This window comes from Barbus barbus (genome assembly GCF_936440315.1).
Source record: "Barbus barbus genome assembly, chromosome: 3".
Classification (NCBI taxonomy): domain Eukaryota; kingdom Metazoa; phylum Chordata; class Actinopteri; order Cypriniformes; family Cyprinidae; genus Barbus; species Barbus barbus.
Window position 1 is genome coordinate 43,146,588 of NC_136731.1, and position 24,793 is coordinate 43,171,380.

General features: G+C 40.4%; 1 protein-coding gene across 1 annotated transcript; it reads right to left on the minus strand.

Moving 5' to 3' along the window:
* Positions 1-8,557: 8,557 nt before the first annotated feature.
* Positions 8,558-23,904, minus strand: LOC306859008 (alpha-2-macroglobulin-like; the record flags this gene model as incomplete). The annotated part of the gene is made up of 42 exons (XM_079399821.1): positions 8,558-8,598; positions 8,775-8,880; positions 8,961-9,044; positions 9,130-9,211; positions 9,587-9,708; positions 9,790-10,011; positions 10,081-10,265; positions 10,340-10,502; positions 10,586-10,660; positions 10,734-10,890; positions 10,974-11,049; positions 11,164-11,340; positions 11,455-11,538; positions 11,608-11,659; positions 11,741-11,862; positions 11,953-12,076; positions 12,186-12,411; positions 12,500-12,623; positions 13,279-13,372; positions 13,446-13,571; positions 13,859-14,008; positions 14,085-14,297; positions 14,383-14,610; positions 14,682-14,845; positions 14,921-15,034; positions 15,114-15,231; positions 15,347-15,428; positions 15,526-15,610; positions 15,689-15,854; positions 15,958-15,978; positions 16,132-16,184; positions 16,298-16,454; positions 16,527-16,713; positions 19,631-19,662; positions 19,747-19,931; positions 20,322-20,533; positions 20,598-20,673; positions 20,765-20,941; positions 22,967-22,982; positions 23,139-23,191; positions 23,292-23,447; positions 23,856-23,904. The coding sequence occupies 42 exons, from the start codon at positions 23,902-23,904 to the stop codon at positions 8,558-8,560; spliced, it is 5,136 nt and encodes a 1,711-aa protein (XP_079255947.1).
* Positions 23,905-24,793: the final 889 nt, after the last annotated feature.

Here is a 24,793-nt window from a genome sequence, read left to right on the forward strand (position 1 = left end):
GAGCACCACTAAACGCAACTGCCGTTGACCAGTGTGCTGTACAAAGAAAGTAACCACAAACAGAATTAAAAACCAAGACAGTTCACGCATAAAACTGCAAGACATGGGGCAGAACAGAAGCAAATCGCGAATAAGCCAGTTCCAAAACGTTTAACCAGGATTTAAAAAAAAATGATAGTGTAGGGGTGGTTCTGACTTCTGTAGGAAGACTACTCTGAAGTCTCGGAGCAGCTTCTGTGACTGCTTGATCAAAGTAAAGTAAAGTAAAGTAAAGTTGTGACGTATTGTCAAGTATGGTGACCCATACTCGAAATTGGTGCTCTGCGTTTAACCCATCCAAGTGCACACACACAGCAGTGAGTAGTGAACAAATGCACACACACACACACACCGTGAACACACACCCGGAGCAGTGGGCAGCCATGCTGCAGCGCCCGGGGAGCAGTTGGGGGTTCGGTGCCTTGCTCAAGGGCACCTCAGTCGTGGTATTGAGCGCTGTACATTCACTCCCCCCACCTACAATCCCTGCCGGCCGGGGACTCGAGCCCGCAACCTTTCGATTACGAGTCCGACTCTCTAACCATTAGGCCACGACTTCCCAAATCAAAGGCATGGATTACTCTTTTAAAATTATTAAGAGAAAGGACTTGACCAGGGTTCGCAACTGATACAAACTAGACTTCACAATTTGTTTATTCAGTATCTGATCTTTGAGTTAAGTGTGCTACAGCGCTATCAGAATGAGTCTTATTAAAATGAGAGCCTGGAGCACAGACCTCACTTATCTAATGAATGGACCAACCTCAGTTGGTTTTTGCAGTCCTGGTATTAATGGCTTTTCTCTTCCAGTGATGCATGTTCGTGGTCCTGTAGCCTTTGAAATGGCTCTTGCACCAATGGCAGAGAATGCTGGAGGCGAGAGCAGCTCCTCTTTTGACGTGTCTGTCAGGACTTACTTTCCAGAAACCTGGATCTGGCAGCTTGTTCAAGTGGGGTTAGTAAATCATCTCGTTTCATGTAGTGTTTGAAGAACTTGTCTAGCTGGATCAGGTGCCTTTTAGGGTTGAATCCTAAATTCTGCCAGGCTGTGGCCCTCTAGGAACTGGGTTTGATTCCCCTGGGCCTGTCTTCACAAAACCTCTTGAGGCTAAAAGTAGCTCATAACTTGCCAATTTGGGAGAGAACCTTAAAATTAATGGGCATGTCAGTCCTAAATTTAGGACCCCTAAACGTTTGCTTTCAGTGTTTTAATACTAAAACTACCCTGATGGCGCGCGTCCGTCTCGCAGATGTAAATGCAGACATCAAATAGACGTCTCCAAGACATATTTTTAGGGTGTTTGCTCATCTGCAATGCGTCTATAGGACATTTCCTTTTAGATGTCAAATAGACTTCTATTAGATGTCTTTAAGAGGTTTATGATTTAGACTGCATGTAAAACAAATAGCTGTTGCTGGCAATCTGCCTCAGAACGCAAGTATTTTAGAAACGGTTGATTTTATAATGAGCTTTTAAAAAGGTTACCCCAAGTCTTCTATGTCCTTGTTTTCATTAACCAGTTAGGCGAGGAATAACGGCTGTTCTTGCATCCAGTTGTGTGGCTTTTTTTTAAACGTTTGCATGCATTACTATCAGCCAAGATGATTCTGCTGTCAATTAAAAGGCTGTTTACATAGACCTAGCCACTAACTGTATTTGAAAAGTATGCATGTAAAAGGCGGACACTAAGCTGAACACACTTAACTAGCGAGGCTTATCCTGAATTTTAAAGTCTCTTTGTGGCTTATATATATATATATATATATATATATATATATATATATATATATATTTTTTTTTTTTTTTTAATTAAAACTTTTGAGTATAGCAACAGAATATTATGCTGTATTTCTATGAATAAATCTGACAGTCTATCACTGTGTGCATGGTTAGTAAGCATGCTGAACTCATCCATGGCAACTGGGTTAACCCGCCCCCTTATTCTTAGCTAAAAGACTTTATTCCTTATAGTAAAAGTTTGTCTCAGCAGCTTTATGAATGGGTTTAAAAATAGCTCTTGGCTAAACTTTTACTGCCATTTAGGAGCAGTCTTAGTGGTAAGACTGTTTTGTGAAAATGGGCCCAGATCTATAGCCACTTGGCCCCAATTGGTTTACCCCTTCATTTATACTTTCCTTCGTCCTTCAGAGACTATGGATCCACACGAGTTCCCCTCAAGGTTCCTGATACCATCACCACATGGGAAACGGAGGCGTTCTGCTTGTCCTCCAAAGGTTTTGGTTTGGCTCCTCCTATTAAGCTGACGGTCTTCCAGCCCTTCTTCCTTGAGCTCTCCCTGCCTTACTCCATCATCCGTGGGGAGTCTTTTGAGCTGAAGGCCACAGTCTTCAACTATCTGCCCAAGTGCATCAAGGTCTGGATTCACTAATGTAATGTCTTGGGTGGTGAGATCTATAATATCAGCCTGCACATCTCTAACAGAATTGGAGTATGTCACCTTGCTTTAAGCTCTCACTGAAAGATGTAGAGAAGATGCCCTTTACTAAATGTGCACTAACAATGTGACTTTCATTGGCAGGTTAAAATGATTCCAGCTCCTTCCTCGAACTTCACTCTTCAACCTTTTAATGAGCCTTACTCATCGTGTCTCTGTGCCAATGGGAGAAAGACCTTCAAATGGATTCTCTCAGCTTCTGTTCTCGGTCTGTTTTGGACTTTATTTATCTTTCCTCCTTCCTAAACTGAGGTGTTGTTGCTCTCTTCCTGTCTGTCTCTGCAGGACCTGTCAATGTGACTGTCAGCGCTCAGGCTGAATAATCCCGATGTGGCACAGAGTTTGTGACTGTGATAAAGTGCTGATTGTCGTAGATTTTAACATTCACGTTGATAATACAAATGATGCGTTAGGACTTGCGTTTACTGACCTAATAAACTCTCTTGGAGTCAAGCAAAACGTCACCGGGCCCACTCAACGTTTTAATCATACGCTAGATTTAATTATATCGCATGGACTTGATCTTACCGATATAGATATCGTACCTCAAAGTGACGATGTTACTGATCATTTCCTTGTATCGTGCATGCTGCCTATTACTGATATTAGTTATATGGCTCCGCGTTATCGTCTGGGCAGAACTATTGTTCCAGCCACCAAATACAGATTCAAGATTCAAGATTCAAGAGTTTTATTTGTCACATACACAATTATACAGAGTATAACCAGCAGTGAAATGTAGGTCAGGTCCGCTCCAAGGACAATGCAATTATAAAGTATACAAATATTAAGAGAAGAAAAGTAGAAAAAAATAAAATAAAATAAAAGAATCAAATAAAAAGATAGATAAAACATATAAATATAAATGTGCAGGTCAGTATGTTGTTGACTTAAATAGTAATAAGAGGAATGTGCAAAATAATGTGCAAAAAAGTTGTACAGGGTATTTAAATAGCAGCAATATGAGGTAGAGAAAAATTATGAATAGCTTATTGATATGGTGATATTTACATGGAGTCAAGTGATGTTATGACACAGAGTTAGAGTTTAGGAGCCTGATGGCCTGGGGGAAGAAGCGCCACCTAAGTCTCTCAGTTTTTGCCATCAGGCTACGGAAGCGCTTACCAGATGGAAGCAAAGTGAATAGATGGTTACCAGGGTGATTTGAGTCCTTGATGATTTTGACAGCTCTATTTTTGCAGCGTTTGAGGTAGATGTCCTGCAGAGAGGGGAGAGCAGACCCTGGGATGCGCTCAGCTAAGCGCACAACTCTCTGTAGTGCTTTGCAGTCCTGATTGGAGCTGTTTCCATACCACACTGAGATGCACTGAGTCAATACACTTTCTATGGTCCCTGAATAGAAAGTTTTCAGGATTGCTGGTGAGACCCTGAATTTCCTCAGCTGACGCAGATGGTACAGTCTTTGCCTGGCTTTCTTGACCTGTGTTTGGATGTGTGTAGTCCAAGTCAGGTTCTCGGAGATGTTTACACCGAGGTACTTGAAGCTGCTCACCCTCTCCACAGGGGTCCCACTGATCATAAGAGGAGTGTAGGGCTGCTGCTGTCTCTTCCTAAAGTCCATGATCAGCTCTTTAGTTTTGCTCACATTCAGAGAGAGACAGTTGTCCTGGCACCATGATGTGAGTCTCTCTACCTCGTCCAAGTATGCGGTCTCATCGTTGTTGGAGATGAGGCCCAGAACCACAGTATCATCAGCGAATTTGACAATAGATGTGGAGCTGTGAGAGGACACACAGTCATGCGTGTAGAGAGAGTAGAGCAGGGGACTCGGGACACAGCCCTGTGGGGCTCCTATGTTCAGAGTGATGGAGTTTGAGGTGAACTGGCCAACTTTCACCACTTGAGGTCTGCCGGTGAGGAAGTCTTGAATCCAGTCACAGAGTGAGGAGTTTAGGCCGAGGTCTGTGAGTTTAGATGCCAGCTTGATGGGGACTATAGTGTTGAAAGCTGAGCTATAGTCAATGAATAGCAGCCTTACATAATTTCCATTGTTGCTATCAAAGTGTGTGAGGGAAGAGTGGAGAACGTGAGAAATGGCATCGTCCGTGAATCTGTTTGGGCGATAGGCAAACTGAAGAGGGTCCAGAGTATCAGGGATGGAGGAGCAAATGTGGCTCTTTACAAGTCTCTCAAAAACCTTCATGACTATAGATGTGAGGGCAACTGGGCGATAGTCATTCAGGCAAGAGGGTTTATTGTTCTTTGGCACAGGGATAATGATGGATTTTTTGAATGAGGTGGGAACCACGGCGGTAGCAAGGGACTCATTAGAGATAAAGTGAGCAAACCAGCGAGCTGATCGGCGCAGGACCTCAGAACACGGCCGGTTATCCCATCAGGTCCGGCTGCGTAATACTGTAAGGAATGTATTTTATATATTGTATGCTCATGTTAGACAATACATTAGCTAGCATTAATAATATCGTATTGTATAGTGTTACAATATGTATAGGCCTACAGATAAACGTAGCCTATTATCGTTGCATGCGTCATTAATATGAAACATTTCACCAAAATCAAGTTCAAATATGAAGCTTTTGACCAGCGAATGTTTTTTTTATTTTTTCTAGTGATGTTACGTTCGTGAACGAATCGTTCTTTTTGAACGAATCTTTTAGGTGAACGAATCATTCTCGTTCACGTAATCCATTGACTCATATTTCTCGTTCACTGAAATTCCTCCCTCCACCGCAGCACGCCGCTATTGCGCGCATGCGTAGCTCTGGACCGTTTCATCTGTCAAAGAATGACTAAACCTCGAGCCAATAGCCTTCGAGTATGATACGAGGACGGAGCATGTGATTTGTTGAATCTAGTGAACGAATACGCCCTTCATTGAGTTGCTTTGAGTTTGAAAGAGTCAAATGAACTGTTACATACATACATCTCGTCTCATTAGGTGCGTTCGACTTCATGCAGCACTTAGCAGACCGATCGGCGGCTGACTTGAAGCAGTGCATGCCGGTTAGATATTCAGTCCGACTTGACCCGGCGCCGACCACACGTCACTGTCACATGTGGCATCAAAGTACAGCGATAGCGTTTCGAGAGCAGCCGGCTGACTCAGCCGGCGCAATTTCTCCAGAGCGACTGCGGGAGCGCTGATGACGACACAACTGTCTCACGATTGGCCAAATTCACCACATGACAACAACGACGTGTATTTCGGGTTTATTCTGACAGCTTCAGTCCCACTAATGCTCATAAACGGACTTTCAAAAAAAATAATAATAAAAAAATAAAATAAATTAACTTTTCATGTCATCTTCATCTCGTAAATCATGTTTATTAAAAGATTACAATTATTTTTACTGCAATCACTTTTTTGTTAATTCGTTTATATAGGTTTTGTGCATAGGTTTATTTTGGACCTTTTTCATACAGACCCTTTACAGTATTAAGCTGCATAACCTATTTAGATAATTTTTTATGGAATAAATCAAATGTCAATCTTACAGGCTTTTAATATAATGTGGTCATCATGGATTCTGATTGATACTAATTGTCTAGTTGCTGGGTTCATCCATCTTCACTTGCATGTGATTACTGCCAACAACTCAACTTAATACAACATTCAGATCACTTTCATAATCTGGTATAAATCATAATAGAAAGGCAAATAAATTGGGTTTATCCGTAGGCCTGTTCATGGTGTTCACGTATGAATGTTCATGGTGTTTTGTCTTACTAAAATGTGCTTACCTAACTGGAGAAACAGCAAAATAAGTAAACAAATATGTAACATCCTACTTCTTTTATCTGTAATGAAAACCACATTTAGTACATACAATTATCATCTTCATAGATTATTTTTATTAAGTTGCAGTAGCAAAAACACACATAATGAATCATGCACAAGTCAAATTTTCAATATGTTCTGTTTATTTACTTAAAACTTGTTTCTGTCGTGATGACACCCTTTCAAAATATTACATACATCTTAAAGGTTTATTAAAACATAAACCAACATAGTAATAAAAAAAGAATCACTTCTAATGAAAATTGTTAAGTGTATTGATTGGTTAGTAGAAATAACAGTCACACTGGTGTTGGGTATGGTCCCATGTCCCTTTGGATATATAAAAACAACACTTATTACATTGAACCTTTACTCACTTTTGTTGCTCATTGTGCTCAATTTCATACAACAATAACAGCATTTCTATAGCTTCCAGTTCGTCTGCAATAAAGCAAGCAAACGCCACGTGATCTGCCATGACTGAGGTAGATGCAGCAAACTACGAGAGCCCCGAAGTGTCCGACTTGACGACTCCGTGTTCAACTCCGCCCCTGACTGCAAGCGGCTACTCTCGTTGACCACCGTCTGTAGCCGTGCTTCAAGTCCAACGCACCTATTATTACGTTCGTCGTTCGAACAACTGGTTCTTTGTTTTATTTATTTTTTTATTTATCATTTTGTTTTATTTATATTATTGTTGTTTTATGTTTGAACAGTTACATACTTTTAAATAAAAAAAATATTTCATTATGTTAGTCATGTCATGCACTTTTGTTTGTTTAAAAACTGTGAAACAAAAAAATATGGCAGTATTGATTATTTGCGTCACGTCATCCCATCTCATTTGCGTCACGTGACTCACGTCAGCAAATAACATTTCAGCTCGGGTTTAGAAGGGGCATGTAATTGGTTGGATCGAACGAACGAATATAATAGCATCATTGACCGAGATGGCTCTGTTTTGAGTCTGAACGAGAGAGAGATTTCCCGTTCGTGAACGAATTGAAGGAACTGGTAGCTATACCCAGTTCGTTGACCGGGTAGGTCGGCCATTCTGTCAATCTAGTTCATCAATCAGCAGAAAGCGGATGCAAAGCACAGGTATCCGTACTGTGCACGCTTGTTTATATTCATATTTTACATACAGAATAACTCCTCGTTTAACATAATCTCAGATTTGAACGTGTAAATCTCTGCCTAAACAATTAAATGTTAACTAGCCTAGTATGCAAACAAATAAAAAAAACACTTGTGCTTTGGTCATCCGAAAAGAGTGTAATTTAAAAGATAAAAAGAGTAATGACTTTGATCACTTATTTAGACTTATTTTACTCATTTAATGAGAAGGGCACACTTTTTAATGAAGCCAAATCGGTTTTTATTTTGTAACAAGTAAATACGTTAGTTGAACAACACATTTTGCCGCACATGCTGACGTATTTGTGTAATATGGAAAAATGGTCACTGAACGAATTAGTGAACGAATCTGAACGAATCATTTTGGTGAACGAACGAAAAATGAACGAGTCTCTGGAAATAATCAAAATTTCCACCACTAATTTTTTCCTGACTCGTGTCCCGTTTTCCGGGGAAGATTCAGGGTTTCGCACGAGCTATTTGGCTGTGACTTAACAAATGCTAGACTAAGAAACTAAAATTAAAAAAAAAAAAAAAAAAGCATTATCCTTTATAAATAGTGTTTTTTTTGAGTTACGAAACCGCTGTACTTAATCAACAGTTCTTTATTTACCTTCAGACAGCAAACAAGCGGAGATGCTCCAAAATGCGCGCCGCAATTAATTGAGGAGAGAGACGGGAGGAGTAATGAGGTTTGACTGACAGTTTGAGGAGCCAATGGCGTTATGAGGTTTAGTGTCTGTGGCGGCACTTACTGTTTCAGGATCAGTAGCGGTTATATTAACGATTTGAGCTCGAGTTTCAGAATGCTTTCTTTGGAAAATGTAACGTTAGCTTTTGTTGACGCTACCATGCTACTTGATCAAAAAAAAAAAAAAAAAAAAAAAAAAGCTACTGAAGAGCTATTAGTTTCAGAAAGCAGCGACGCTACTGAGAAATGTACTTAAACTAGTAGTGGTCACTACTTGTAGCGACGCTAACACTGAAAATAACTAAACTGTAGTGGATACAGCAAAAAGTCACAAGAGCATATAATTACAGTCCAGAGTCCCACTTTCAATGCCTCCAAAATGTGAAAGCCCCCATTAAAAAAAAAGCAACAAAATTAAAAAAGCAGCTTTATTTGAGTCATGTTAAGTCGTACTCTAAACGGTACTGAATCAAATCATGGACAGGGAGATGTGTAGGTGGTCTCAAATGAATCACCTAAAAGAGCAACAAAATGAGTTGTATTGTTAAACAAGAATTCAGCCTGAGCAAAGCATGACCTCCCAAAAGCATCATTAGCCTATGGTCGCAAGCTCAATTGCACTATTGGGAACGACGGAACTTACGACCATAGCCACTTTTGGAAAACACACCCCAGAATAAAGAAAACATACTTGGCTGATAGTAGTCATAAACCTTGATAACTGCTGGCTTAAGATTTTTCACTGCAAGAACCCGTTTCAGCTGCAGATTGTAACTCATGGGTACTCCTTTAGGAACCTGCAAAACAAAGGATGAACAGCAATACAGCACATGAGAAGATTGCAGTTTGTGAATATGTCCACTGAACACAGTCTCACCTCTTTCAGATACACCAGGACATGATCATCTCTGGCATCAACCCGCTCCACTAGCGGGGCAAATGAATTAGGTGGAGATCCAAGCTGAGATGAAAAGATCATTTTTAACTACACATTTACATGGAGCCTCAAACTTCAGCACTTTGCAAATTTTAAAATGTATACGAACCGGTGACGTTTCGGCCATGAAACCTGACAAGAGCTTAATGTCCACTATAACCATGTTAGTACTTGACTTTGGGCCATTGTATCTGAATGGAGTGGAAATAAAGAGGTTTATATGGTGGCCGAGAGATCTCAATGCGCTGCAAATAGATAAAACGCCTGCAAATAAAGAAACCTTCCTCAATTTGACAACACACGCACTGCAAATGCTCACAACACAATCAAAAAAATAAACGCACTACAAATCAAATTCATTTGTTTGTGTTGTGAGCGTTTGCGCCACCTGCTGTCAAACTGATGATGTTTTCTTGATTTGCTGGTGCTTTATCTATTTGCATGCGTTTTCTGAAGTTGCAGCGCGTTGAGCTCTCTCGGCCACCGTAGGTTTAGTCATCAAGAAAACAGCTTCCTTTTGTAAGAGTCAAACATGAGCTGGTTTCAAGACACAAAGCTGTTCTTACTTCACTGTGAAGCTCAACATAAGATTGGCTCCAAGCAGTTGGCAGTCTCCAGTCACCTTCACTTCGACACTCAATGTCCTGGCTACTTTAATGGGTGTTGGGATGTTGTAGAAACATGCAACCTATAGTATGCAAAATGGAGAGCAAAGAAAACAATTACGCCATGCACAACAGAAACAGAAACAGAGGGTGAAGATACAGACCTGCACAGACACACAAGTTGATCCTGTTGCTTTAACACTATATTTGTCTGGAACGGTCTTCAGCCGTTTTTCCTGATACAGCAGCCTGTTGTCCCAAGTCACATCGAAGTTATGAACATCTTCTCCTACAACTGAGGACTGTACAGTAACGGTGCTAGAACCAACCAAGCCAAATATTTGAGTGGCGTACGTCGATAGAGCCTGAAGAGCCACCACTGTGTCCTATATAACAAGCACCAGATTAAAAACTCCACTCAGATATGGATGAATGCACTCATGTTTGGTGGTCACCTGGGTGGAGGAAAAGCCACCATAGGGATTCTGCTGGGCCACGAGCCAGTTGACAATGCGGTTAGCATAGCCCAGATTAGCCGTCGTGAGAGGTTGTATAAAGAGAACTGCTAGCAGCACATATGAGGTGATTTCCACCGCCAGAGTATCACCAGATGTAGTCTGAGTCCAATGGAGCTTAGTGCCTTAGGAAGAGACAGAGAAGAGAAAGTTTATACCAAAGACCCTCTAACAAAAACAAACGGCTGGCGAATATTACCTTCAGAAATGGCAAGGTTGTTCAAGACCTTTAAAAGCTGTGCTCGAGTGTTGGTCTCTCCTGCCAAACTGAAGGTGTACGTGAGAAGAGCGGTGGCGTAAGTGTTTCCCAGGTTCCCAACGATAGGCCTCAAGCAAGACAGCGCATTGGTGATGACTGGATCCTGAAAAAGAATCAAATCAAATATCAGACAACTGCCAGAACAGGAGGATCATCTAAAAGGAGCTCTACTGGAGATGTTTTTACCTTGACAGGGACACGGAGTTCAAGCAGTGATGCAGTGATGTAGGCGGTCATGGTCACATTATCATCAATTCCACCCTAAAGCACAACAGCATGGATTAAAAATACTCTAAAAGTCTACGGGGTACGTTCCATTTGATAACGTGCATACCTTCATGTCATTGTGGTACAAAGTCCCCCGTTGCATGAAACAGCCATTTGAACCTTGCTGGCTTATCAACCAGTCCTTTGCACTCTGAAGGACATTCGGGTCGATGAATACAAAGCGTGTCGCTAGACCAAAAGACCTCAGGACAAAGGCAGTCAACCTGGCCATGGAAGTTTCATGACAAACTGAATTTACAAACAAATGGTGACAAAAATGATCCTCGAAGAACAGTGTGAAATTCACCATGTGTTTGATTCATCATAACCAAATGAGCTGTATGAACCGTCACTGTGCCTGTAGTTCAGTTGTCCTTGGTATCCTGTTCAGATCAAATACCACATACACGTTAGCTTATCAGAGAGTCTGATAGATTATATAGGAAGGTCAGGACCGAACGTCCTTAGGATTTCTTAGGACATCTGCTGATCCATACCGCTCCGAAGGTAACCGGTGGCGGTCAGTCGGATGGGTGCGGTGAGTTGGCCCGTGACTTCCAGGTACTGCAGGATGTAAATATTGGGAGCAAGAACGATCATATTCTGCTCTCCACAGCCATATGGCATCTGCAACAACCTATTCAAATTCTTCAGTGCACGGCCCATTATGTCCCCTATGAGAGGTAAAGTGTATATTTAAAAAAAAAAAAATAAGAAAAATTTTAAAAAAATGGGGTTTGTCCTGCCAAAATATTACATGTCAGTTTTTACTCAATTAAATACTTTACCGAGGACTGAAACCGAGCATCTGGCTGATCCCTGGATCACATTTGTTGGAAACGTCAGAGTCACGTCTTCAGAAAGAAGACTTCCTGTGGACAGAACAGAATGGATCAGCTTTGAGCACTAGGCTAATGTTTGGGAATTGAGTGTGAACAAACCCTTTGGACACAGTAACCAACTCTGGGCGTCTGTCCTCTCAACTCCTTCAGGCTAAAAAGCAATAAATCACATCAGCAAAGCAGCATGAGCTCAAGAATCAAACTGGTTAAGAAGGCTGGTCAACACACTTACTAGAACAAGTAGACGTCGAGTAACTACATCAATGCGTCCTCTCTCCGGTACGATCACGACCTCAGTGCCACATTGAGTCAGGGATTGTTCAGCTGAAGCACTTACTGTAACATTGACAGGTCCTGCAGAGACGGACAGGTAGTGAGCAACACCTCAAATACTCGTATGCGCTTCAAATTTTAGAAACACATGGGCCAAAAAAAAAAACTAACCGAGAACAGAGGCTGAGAGAACCCACTTAAAGGTCTTTCTCCCATTGGCACAGAGACAGGATGAATATGGCCCCTTAAATGGTCTCAGAGTGAAGCTCGAGGAAGGAGCTGGAGTCATTTTAACCTGCCAATGAAATCACATTAGGGCACATTAGTACACAGGACCAATATGGATCTATTATATATAAAAAAAATAAATAAATAACAACAACAACAACAACATCATGACAGACCATAATGCACTTGGGCAGATAGTTGAAGACTGTGGCCTTCAGCTCAAAAGACTCCCCACGGATGATGGAGTAAGGCAGGGAGAGCTCAAGGAAGAAGGGCTGGAAGACTGTCAGCTTAACAGGAGGAGCCAAACCAAAACCTTTGGAGGACAGGCAGAATGCCTCAGTCTCCCATGTGGTGATGGTATCAGGAACCTTGAGGGGAATTTGTGTGGATCCAGAGTCTCTGAAGGATAGCCAAAGAGAGAAAGAAGCAAATTTAGTAAGTGGCATCAAGTGTCAAATACTGATTTACCGCAAGATGCTTCACTAACCCCACTTGAGCGAGTTGCCAGATCCATGTTTCTGGAAAGTAAGTCCTGATGGTCGAGACAAAAGAGGAACTGCTCTCATCTCCACTTTCTGTTATTGCAGCCGGAGCTGCTTCAGGATGACCAACTTGCATAAAATGAAGATGTAAGCTATTAATACCAAGACTGCAACAACCAATTGAGCTTTATACATTTTCAATAATTTTAGATAATTAAGGCTTTTGCACCCTGAAAGGAAAAACTGTCTTTGTGATCAGAGATTCATTTTGATAGCTGAAGTACATTAAAAGGGATAGACTTATGGGATAATAGCAGCCCAGAAAGATCAAAATGATCCATTGTAGCCCCTAATGCAGAGTTCACACTGCACAATTTTAGGCCCGATTTTCCCTCACCCACAGGTTATGCAAAATCGGTGACAAACGCCCAAAATTAGAGGCAAATTCACACAAGTGACAAAATCACACAAACAACGGTGATCTGATGACTTTGAAAATCATGCAGTGTGAAATCGGCATAATTAGTACATTTAGTAGTTCTTGAATTTGGATTCACTTTAAATCTGGGATTACAAAAAACCCATTTAGGCATTAGACGTGCCTGTATTTACAATATAAAGAGTCGTGTTAAACTTCAAATTCTGCATCAAACAGCCCTAGATAGACAGCTACAGTGCAAACATTCTAAAAATCAAACCCTTGCATAAATCACGGTGATTGCTTCCTTTTGTAATTTCACTAAGTCATATGGCTAATTTTGGATCAAGAACCTAACAGGAATACCATAGAAGAAGTTGCGATAGTAATTCAGGCCTTTGTACGTCAGGCACTGAGGTTCTCGGACAGGCAGATTTGTTGCGATCTTCAGCCCCACACTCTGTCAAAACAACAGTTCAAACTACAAGTCACATTCAAAAAGTACTGACTGACATATAAAGACCATTTTCTACCATGAAAGCTTCGTAAGCTTGGTCTGAAGGAACAGCTCGACGGGGTCGAACATTCAGGCATTTATGTTCATCCTCGACACCAAATGGATGATCTGATAGCGACTGCACTGGAAGTAATCCGTATACCTGAGAACATTTAGAGGGGGAAAGACAAAAACACTTGTAGTTTTAAGTCCTCCACCTGAGAAATTCTATCCTTTTTAAAAAAATAAAAATAAAACACACACACACACACACACACACACACACACACACACGTGTTGATCAAAAGAACTGAAAGTTGGACAAAGGGTCACAGCATAAAAGGATTAAAACTTAAATAAAAACAAAGACCACCAACTGGTACCATGCGTCACCAATGGATTCAAATCTACATTGTTTAATAGGAAATCTGATCAGTGGCACAGGGATACCGCTTCAGCACTCAGACGTCTTCCTGGCTCCATGATCAGGACGCTCTGATCAACAGCACTGAGGCCACACAGGGATCCTGCTTGAGCAGAGACAGTCAAAACGTTTCCCTCAGCAGGAACAGCCGTAGCAGGAGAAAACTGCAGAGACACCTGGAACAAACACCAGCTCACACACTGAAGGACAAGTCATGGCACCCCACATGGGGGAAGGGGAGCTACATCATACCTGGTTTTGGAAACACATTTCTGTGACAAAGGATGCACTAGCAGCAACTACATTCTCACTGGGTAGAATGCAGAAGGCTAGAATCTGCACTGCTGGAGGCAAATCAACACTAACAGACAGCTGGAATGACATCGTGCCACTCGTGATGGTATTAGAAGCCCATGCTTGAACCCTCTGAAATCCATGAAGGATAATAACTCCTTTGGACAAGACCTGACAAGATAGGCAGAGTGCATAAAAAGTGGACCAGCATAGCAATAAAAAGGCAAAGAGCAATATAAAACCAGTGTCCACCCACCATATAGATGATATCAGTGTTGTAGTTACCAGTCTCTCCAACAAATGTATACTTGATTGTCATTGGATACTTGGCACCGCATTTCAGCGGCTGCTCAAGCTTCAGTATTGTCAGTTCACTAAACGTTGGGCTGTAGGGGCTAACAGGTTGGAGAAGCGCAAGTGTTCTTTTATCTGAAGTGAAGTATGGTGATCTGTAACCATAAGAACCTTCTGGAGTCGCACTTGCCTGGAGAACAATGAATGGGATTGGTTACCAGTGACAAGTCTTCATTTAAAATAAATGAATAAAAATCTTACCATCAGAATAAGATCAGCTTTAGGGAGATCAGCAGTGTTGAGAGCGAAAGCAGTCAGTCCATTCCGGTTTGTCGTCAAATTCAACAGCAGTTTGTTGGGCCATTGGCTACCATCCAGGAGATAGACTGCCTTGCTTGGGATTGGAGACCCACTGAAAAAAGATGCTGAGATCTGTTGGGATAAATAAAGGTTAGGAAAGGGAACCAATGTAAAGATTTCAACAAGTGATTAACTTTTACTTTCCTTTCCGTTAATTATTGATCCATAGTCGAAGAACTCCGGGAGCTCCAAAAATGTGACCTTACCAACTTCAAATGTAATGGACACTGTTGCAGATTTTGACATCACTACATCTGGAAAAATGAAACAAAAATCATAAACGCCAATGTCCTCCAAACACATCTTACTGGTTCAGATCAGCCAATAGCTCACCTGTTCCCTCCTCAGTGACATTGGCGGTTATAAGAAACACATCTTGCAGATTTTCAAATCTGGTGGTGAAAAACACTGATGTTCTGAAGGTGAGGGAGACACAGCCCGTGCTATTTATCTGGCAGCAGAACATAGTCATGTTTAAGTCAACCACATGCAGAAGAAAGGAGGGACCAAAAAAAACTACTAGGTAATCATACCGCAGCAGTTTTATTCAAGCATAGACGAGTCACCCCAGGAACCACAATGTATGGAAATGGCTCACGGCACACATCCACCAATGCCTGACCAGGTACAGGCTGCCCATATGTGTATCTGGGAAGTGTTTTAAGGAAGAAGATCAAGACCAGACCAAAAAAAAAAAAAAAAAAGATGAGAAATCTGGCATCAAGTAAACAGAAGTGTCACTCACATACTGCAAACTTCAATCTTCAGCCCCACATCTCCAACACTGTGCAGCTGTGGTACGTTTACAGTGACATCAAACTTGGGTAAAACTAAACCAGAAACAAAGCATTTTAAATTAAGATCTCGAATCAGCTGTTGTACCGTTGCACATCGTACATGAAACTTACCATATTTTTTCACCTCAAAACCCTGTGAGGTCATTCGGTCACCAATAAAAGCCATCAATGTGTACATCCCAACCTGAGCCTCTGAGTTTAAACCGTGAGAAAGCTGCAATATCCACCCCGTTGAGGAAATGTGTGTCCACTGACCGATTCTGTTGTTTTGATTGTCCTAGTAAAACAATTAACAGGTCAGAAAAGAAAAATGTACAAAGAACATCCCGAAATAAAGCAGACCCATCTATTCAAATACTTGCACTGGAGCAAATTCTCACCTCCACAACCACCAGACTGTACTGCAAGACAAACACAATAACATTAGACATTAATATAAAAATCTCTTTTTTTGTGGGGGCGGGGGGCACAATTATGATGGGCTAAAGTTTGCACATCTGAAAACGACATGAATTATTTTGCAATTTGTATGCAGCACAGAGGTTAGGCCTCACCATTTGCTCAAGAGGAACAAATTTGGCATCCATGGTTACAACTCGGAAATTCACTGCAAAAATAAGAAATCAATGAATGCTCACACTCACTACACCAGGCACTTGAATTTGAACTTGGAGCTCAACAGAACTTCTAAAATTCATCCAAGGGTCATTTGTAGCTCACCAGTTTGTCCTGGGTTGTAGATGGGTTTGTCTGTTTGGATGAAGGTCAAAGGCAGGTAATGTCGGAACATAACTTTCCTCTCTTCGGTCATTTTGAAGAACCTCCCTTTAACTACCACCCTCAACTTCTGCACCGAATCTCCATCTACTCTAGGAGCCTGTAAAGAAACATTAATGTACGTACATCAAACTAGACAAATGGTTCATGTGTAGCATGATAAGGTGTAAACCTGGAAACGAAAACAGCGGTAGATTTCTGCAGAAGCAGATCTCTGCTGCACAAGATGAGTTGTCATGTTTTTGTCATCAAGCAGAGAAACGGTCATTGTGAGACTCTCATTGGGTTTCAGAAGAATTGTACAAAATTTGGCATCAGAGCCAGACTCAATCTCTGAAGGAAGTGTCACCAAGAACCACCTGTGGAAACATAAAAGCTGAACTTCAGAAATTATAAGCAACCAAGTCAGAGCATGTTGTGCAGGCATACATTCACAGAAATTGGTTGCCATAGCCAAAACTAACAGCATAAGACAATTGAATTGAATTTATTTATTTGATCAGGGACAACGCACAAAAAAACATTAGTCTAAAAAAGAAGAGATGTCATGTGCCAGGTTATAGCAAAAAATGCTAATTTCCACCCGCAGTCCCTGGACAGGTTGATATTATACTTACAGCAATATACTTTTGTTCACTTCAAAGGCTAATGGTACTTACGGCCCTGATCTCCGTCCATCAACAGCAAATGGCTCTAATCTTGGTTCATCAACAGCGATCGACCCTAATCTGTGTCCATCAACAGCAAAGAAGAAAAGGGCTAAAATAAGACCTTTCCAAACACAAATCTCCTTCATAGCCATGAAAAGCGATCATCCAAGATCAGATGTCAATTGAGTGTCTCAACTTCTGCCACAGTCTACCGCTGTTTACTGCTCTACAGCTTCTCACAATCAGTCTTAGTCAACCCTGATGATGGCAATATTAAAACATTTTTAATCAGATGTGCCCATTCCTGCTCCTGAAAGGCAAATGTCCTGCAGAGTCTAGATCCAACAAGCTCCACCAACCCTGCCTTGAAGCTTCAACTCTGAAGACCTTGATTAACGGGTACAGGTGTGCTCAATTGGGGACACAACTTATAAGCATGTATACGCATATTTCACCATGTTTTATTTCCCCTTGAATCTTGTACTGTTTACATTATCTGTAACTAGGAAACTTACAAAGTATGTTTTATATAAGCAGCTGCATATTTTAACAATAAAAACGAATCATTTCCCAGTCACTCTTTGATATCAGCTATGTGGAATCTAAGGGTGGGTTGACAATATCAATATCTCTATTTTAAATCGTACCAAAATGGATTCTTGAAGGTCATTCTTTTAGCCTGTGCAGTTTTCTTTGACGTGTGAACAAAACCTCACTATAACCATCTAATAATCACAATCATTTTTGTGCTTTGCTATTTTTATTATGAAAGTTGAGTTTTCAATGTCTGTTGTGATTTTTAAGAGCTAAAAAATTTAACTTCACAATAATAAAGTGAATAAGTCCAACAGCAAGTATTATATTTCAACTCTAAAATCAAAACTTAAATATGAACTTGGATTTGGAGCAGGCCCAGGTCTATCGTATTATTAGAGGCTAATCCATTTCTCTGTAAAACACTTGTTACATAAATTACATAAATCATATAACAACATTCAATATGAATATATGAAGGGTTTAGAGCTGCTTAACAGCAGAATTGAATTCTGTTTGTACCATTGATTGTTATTTTCCTGTTGCATTGAAAAAAAAAAAAATCTGTATTTTATAAAGCGCTTTAGGTCAGAATTCTGACTCAAATGTCCTAAATGAACTGTGGCCTTATCCTTGTTTAACTTAAACCCTGTCTGTGAAAATTAAATTGTCTCATCTATTATATCGACTATTGTACAGACATTTAGAAGTTTTTAAAAAAAATGCAAAGTATTGAAACTAAAAATAAATCTCTTTAAACACTTGCATTTTTTCAACACTATAAGTGTGTGCCATCAGGTAATGAAAGTTCTACACACTCTTGTTTTCTTCATGACTTCATACTGTATGATTAAGAAACAGAAAACAAAAGGACTCTTTTCACAATTCCTAGTATTTGTACAGGATTTGCATTTTTCAATGTCAACAGCATTTAAGTTTCGTAATACAGAAGATCCATTTTAACATAAGACGTTTTAGGAAAAAATAGTTTTTATTCCATGTCTTTACATTGTTTAGAGCATTAAAAATAAAAGATATTTCATTCATAAGTTATGCTATGTCCTCGGTAGAGGACATCGGGACTCAAATTCTTAAAAAATAAATAAAAAGACATGAATGAACATGCATAGGCAAGAACAATTGATTTTTTAAATCAGATGCATTTTTAGTTTTCAAGATGTATATTTTTTGCATGCGTGTTTTTGGGGCAACATGTAATGAAGTGTAATAATTGACAATTTTCATAATATTTCACAGAATATTGAAATTCCTACTCATTTGTTAGGTCTCCCAAAATGCATAAACATGCGTTTAGTCCCGGTGTCCTCATATGAGGACATGTGAAATCAACGTCTTGTTTCGTAACAGTCATATTTTGATTTGAAACCCCATAACGTTTTTCTGAGATGTTGATTTATGACACCCAATTTAAATTAGACCGATTTAAATGACTAAATACTTCCATAAGAGTGTCTGAAATTTAGTGACATTTTTGAAGACCAATGAGAGGGAGTGGTCATGGTGAAACATCCAATCTTTTGGTATCTCTGAAAAGCCCTGAATGTGGACATCCAGACTTAAAACTGTGGCATGTATGGTCTCAGAAATTCACTAAAATGTGTCCTCATGAGACCACAGGGTCTTAAGAGGTTAAGACATAACGGTTTAAATTGTGCATCATAAAAGCACTTTGAGATTTGAGCAGTGGCTGCATCTGCCATGCGCATTAAAGCTCACCATTCAGATGAATGGACGCTCGGACAAACTGTACGTAATGTATGTGACTGCAATAAAATGAGAATCATTTCTTCCCCAATAAACCTCTCAAAGAATAAAATAGTTTTTCTATTATGGATCAGCCAACATTTATTTACAAAATAATCTGAAGAATTCTTGATTCAATAAGGTACACTTAATAGCAGTGGCTGGGAAAGACCTGAATGTCAGCGGAGACCATGTCAACTAGATGAGCGTCGAAGAACCTTGTAGTTTCAGACAAACAATTGTCAAAGTTAAAAAAAGGCAACAAAAGTCTGATTAGATAAAAGCAGGTTTATTGGAGTCATGTGTCCTGAACACGTCAGTGGCGTACATAAACAGAGCATGAAGAGCCATCACAGTGTCCTAAAAACAAAGCACCAGATTAAGCAAACAAAAAAAAAAAAATCCACTGTAATGATTGAACTCTTATTTGGTGGTCAGAGTCACCTGGGTGGAGGCAAAGCCTCCATAGGGATTCTGCTGGGCCACGAGCCAGTTGACAATGCGGTTAGCATAGCCCAGATTAGCCGTCGTGAGGGGCTGTACAGAGAGAACCGCTAGAAGCACATAAGAGCTGATCTCCACTGCCAGAGTATCACCAGATGTAGTCTGAGACCAATGGAGCTTAGTGCCTAAAACAGAGATGGAAGGAAATGGATGCCAAACATCCTGATGAACAAAGTCTCAAAACAAGAGACTGGTAAAAATCCCACCTTCAGAAATGGCACGGCTGTACAAAGCAGTTAAAAGCTGCTGAAGGTGTAGGCAAGAAGAGCCGTGGTGTAAATGTTTCCCAGGTTCTCAACGACAGACCTCAAGCAAGACAGAGCATTGGCAATGACTGGATCCTGAAAAGCATTTGAAACGTCAAACTACAGACAAAACAGGAAGGATCATGTATAAGTGCTGGCAATTCAAAAAAATAATAATAATAATAAGTTACTGGGACATCTAGTTCAAGCAGTGATGTAGGCAGTTATGGTCACATTATCATCAACTCCACCCTAAAACAATATACTCACTTAGAAGAATAGTCCCACCCTGGTGTTTATTGGATGACACATTTGAAGAAATGTGGCGTGCCTTCATGTCACTGTGGTACAGAGTCCCCTGCTGCATAAAACAGCTGTCTGAACCCTGCTTGCTGATCAGCCAATCCTTTGCACTCTGAAGGACACTCGGATCAATGAAGATCCTTGCTAGGCCAAAAGTCCTCAGGACAAAGGCGGTCAACCTGGTCACAGAAGTTTCATGACAAATTGAACCAATGACACCACTAGAAGAACAGCATGAAACACCATGTATTGGACGCATCATAACCAAATGTGCTGTATGAACCATCGCTGTGCCTGTAGTTCAGTTGTCCTTGATATCCTGTCAAAAACAAATTAGACACTCAAATGGGAAGAATAGGACTGGACATCCTTTGCATTCAGACTCAAATATTCAGTGGATCTGCTCATACCTCTCTGAAGGTAACGGGTGGCATTTTGTAGGATGGCTGCGGTGAGTTGGCCCGTGACTGCCAGGTACCGCAGGATGTAAATATTGGGAGCAAGAACAATCACATTTTGTTCCCCACAGCCAGATGGCATCTGTAATAACCTATTCAGATTCTTCAGTGCACGACCCACTATGTCCCCTATGAGAGACAGAAAAACCAATGGTCAGGGCAAAAACCCATATCAGAAATCAAAGTTATTCTGCTGAACGTCACAGTGTCCATTGCCCCTCAATGAACCGCTTTACCAAAGACTGAAACGGAGCATTTGGCTGATCCCTGGATAAAATTAGTAAGAAGCATCAGAGTCACATCTTCGGAAACACTTTAGATTGGCTTTAGATGGAATCAACTGCTGAAATAAATGCCTTACTAACCCCACTTGAGAGAGTTGCCTTTTGATATGGCCATTTTGTTTTCTGCTACCATATGACTGCCACTGGCTGTGCCTCCCTCACCTTCAGGACCTTTTGTTGGTATTGTGAGTGCACACAAATACAAGTAGACCCTTTACAGGTTCGAATGATGTATTACGCTTACCTTTTATCAAAAAAAAAAAGACGGCTTAGGCTATTTTAATTTGTTTCCACTGAAAAAAATCCAAAGCTGGTGCCTCCATGTCCTGCAGAGCGCGCTTTAGCTTCCACTCGCAGCACAAACTGAGATATAGGCCACACACATTATTATTATTATAATAATAATAATAGCAGGTTTAACGTTTAAACATTGTTATATACACTTGAACTGTTTTAGTATATCTATTTTATTTTAGGCAAGTCGTGATGATCTGAGAAGGCTAAATTTATCAAACATAGGCTTTGATCAGCTCATGCAACTGGCCGCTTGGTCGTTACTTAAAAACAAAAAAAACTTCTAGGCTATTTAACGAACAAAAATGCTCCAAACGTATTTCTAAATTAACTTAATAAAAAAACAAAACGAAATATAATTTTGCCATTGCACACAAAACTTAACTATTTTAATAGCCGAAACCGTAGTATAAACTTTTAGGAGAAGAGGGAAAAAAAGACGGGCTGGGGTCGGACTCGGGCCGGTAATTCTGATAAGCGTCTCTGGCCAGGGCCGGGCTAGGGCCTAAATTTGAGGCCCGTGCAGGGCTCTACGTCACATGCCAGTAGACACCATTATGGTTTCCATTAAAACCAATACCCCCCCAATATTAAAACCAATATTATTGGTTTTAATGGAAACCATAATGGTGTCTACTGGCATAGTAATAATAATGTGTGTAGCCTATATCTCAGTTTGTGCTGCGAGTGGAAGCTAAAGCACGCTCTGCAGGACATGGATGGAGGCACCAGCTTTGGATTTTTTTCAGTGGAAACAAATTAAAATAGCCTAAGCCGTCTTTTTTTTTTTTGATAAAAGGTAAGAGTAATACATCATTCGAACCTGTAAAGGGTCTACTTGTATTTGTGTGCACTCACAATACCAACAAAAGGTCCTGAAGGTGAGGGAGGCAGTCATCTGGTAGCAGAAAACAAAATGGCCATATCAAAAGTCAGCCACATAAGGTTAAACCCTCTCCTTTACAGCAGTAGTCACATCCCTTAGTAGTTATATTTAGGCACAGACGAGTCACCTCAGGAACCACAATGTATGCTAGCGGCTTAGGACACTTCCACAAATGCTTGACCAAGTACAGGCTGCCCATGTGTGTAACTGGGGAATGTTGTAAGAAAGGAGATCAAGAATTAATGGACCAAAGAGACAAAGCCAACAAAAACAGTTTCACTCACTTGTCACAAACTTCAATCTTCAGCCCCACATCTCCAACACTGTACATCTGTGGTGTTTACGGTGACATCAAACTTGGGTAAAACTAAAACCAGAAACAAAACTCTAAATTAAAACCTTAAATCAGCTGTTGAACTGTTGCACATAGTACATGACAACTTACCATATTTTTTCACCGCAAAAACCTGTGAGGTCACCAATAAAAGCCATCAATGTGTACATCCCAACCTGAGCCTCAAGGTGTAAGCCATGAGAAAGCTACAATATCCACCCCGTTGAGGAAATATTTGTCCACTGACCGATCCTGTTTTTGTGATTATCCTAGCAAAACAAGAGCTTAAACCATTAACCTAATGTAAAAGTACAAAGCAAGACTGTTCAAAGACATGCACCAGAACAAATTCTCACCTCCACAACCACCAGACTGTACGACATAAAGACAGTAATATTAAACAGACTCAAACATCGATGCAGCAAGTATCATTTGGAAAAAAAAAATAAAGTGACTGACTGAAGCTCATGCATCTACACATTTGTAATTTGATCAGATTAAGCTCAATTGTGAGAGACCTGGCTGTACCATTTGATCAAGAGGCAAAAATTTGGCATCCATGGCCACAACTCTGAAATTGACTGCGAGGAGAGAAACATCAATAAATGCACACATTAGAACTTGTATCAAAAATTACTTCCTATATGCCCAATATTCATCCAAGGGTCATTTGTAGCTCACCAGTTTGTCCTGGGTTGTAGATGGGCTTGTCTGTTTGGATGAAGGTCAAAAGGCAGGTAATGTCTGAACAGGATTTTCCGCTCTTGTCACTTTGAAGATCCTCTCTTGAAGTATCACCCTCAGCTTCTGCACTGATTCTCCATCTACTTGAGGAGCCTGTAGGGAAAGATTTGTTTAAACGTTAAAATGAAACTAGACTAAAAGGTCCATGTGTAGCACGATAACAGACCTGGAAACTAAAGCATCATTGAAAAGCCAGCCGAGATCTCTGCTGCACAAGAGGAGTTGTCATGTTTTTGCCATGAAGTAGAGAAACAGTCATTGTGAGATGCTCATTGGGTTTTAAAAGACTTGCACACAATTTGGCATCAGAGCCAGACTCAATCTCTGCAGGAAAAGTCACCAAGAACCACCTGCGGAAACAAAAGTTGAACTTAAGAAAGTATAAGCAACTAGGTCAGAACATGTTGTGTACATTGACAGAAAGTGGCTGCCATAGCCAAGACTAAGAGCATAAAACAAAGCAGGATGTTTTTATTCACTTCAAAGGCTAATGGTACTTACGGCCCCGATCTCTGTCCATCGACAGCAAACGGCCATAATCTCTGTCCATCAACAGCAAAGCAGAAAAGAGCTAAAATGACCCTTTTCCAAACACAAATCTCCATCATAACCATGAGAAGCTCTCATCCAAGACCAGGTGTCAACTGAGTGTCTCTTTCAGAAACAGCTGAACTTCTGCTACAGTCTACCGCTATTTACTGTTCTTCAGTTTCGCACAACCATCTAGTCCCAACGTTTACAAACCTACCTTGGAGGCACTACTGCACATTTTGCATGTCTCCCTCATCTAACACACCTGATTTATCTCATCAGCTCATTAGTACAGACTACAAAACCTGAATTGGGTGTGTCTGATAAGGAAGACATTCAAAATGTGCAGGGCTGCGTTTCCCAAAAGCATCGTAAGCTTAAATACTTCGTAGACCCATTGAAGCCAATAGAGCTACGAACAACTTAATTAACAGTGCTCTTAATTATTAATGTAATGTCAAACACTCTTTTCACTGATAATCCCCAATCTGAAATTAATTAACAGTATATTTGTTTAGGCCTACTCAATTCTAAGCTTTAAAACGTAAAAAAAAAGATTTTATGTAAATATTTACGGTAGTATATTTACAGAATATCTTCATGGAACATGATCTTTACTTCATGTCCTAATGATTTTTGGCATGACATAAAATTTGATAATGTTGACCCATAATGAATTGTTGGCTATTGCTACAAATATACCCCAGCGACTTAAGACTGGTTTTGTGCTGCAGGGTCACAAATTACATAGAAGTATGTTTAATGTTGAAAACAGTTCTATACTATACTCAAGATTCTTTGACGAATATAAAAGTTTATAACAGCATTTCTTTGATTTTTTCCCCCCAAATGGAGTATATACTTCAGTCAACACGACACAAATTATAATGCACTGCAAATTTGCACAT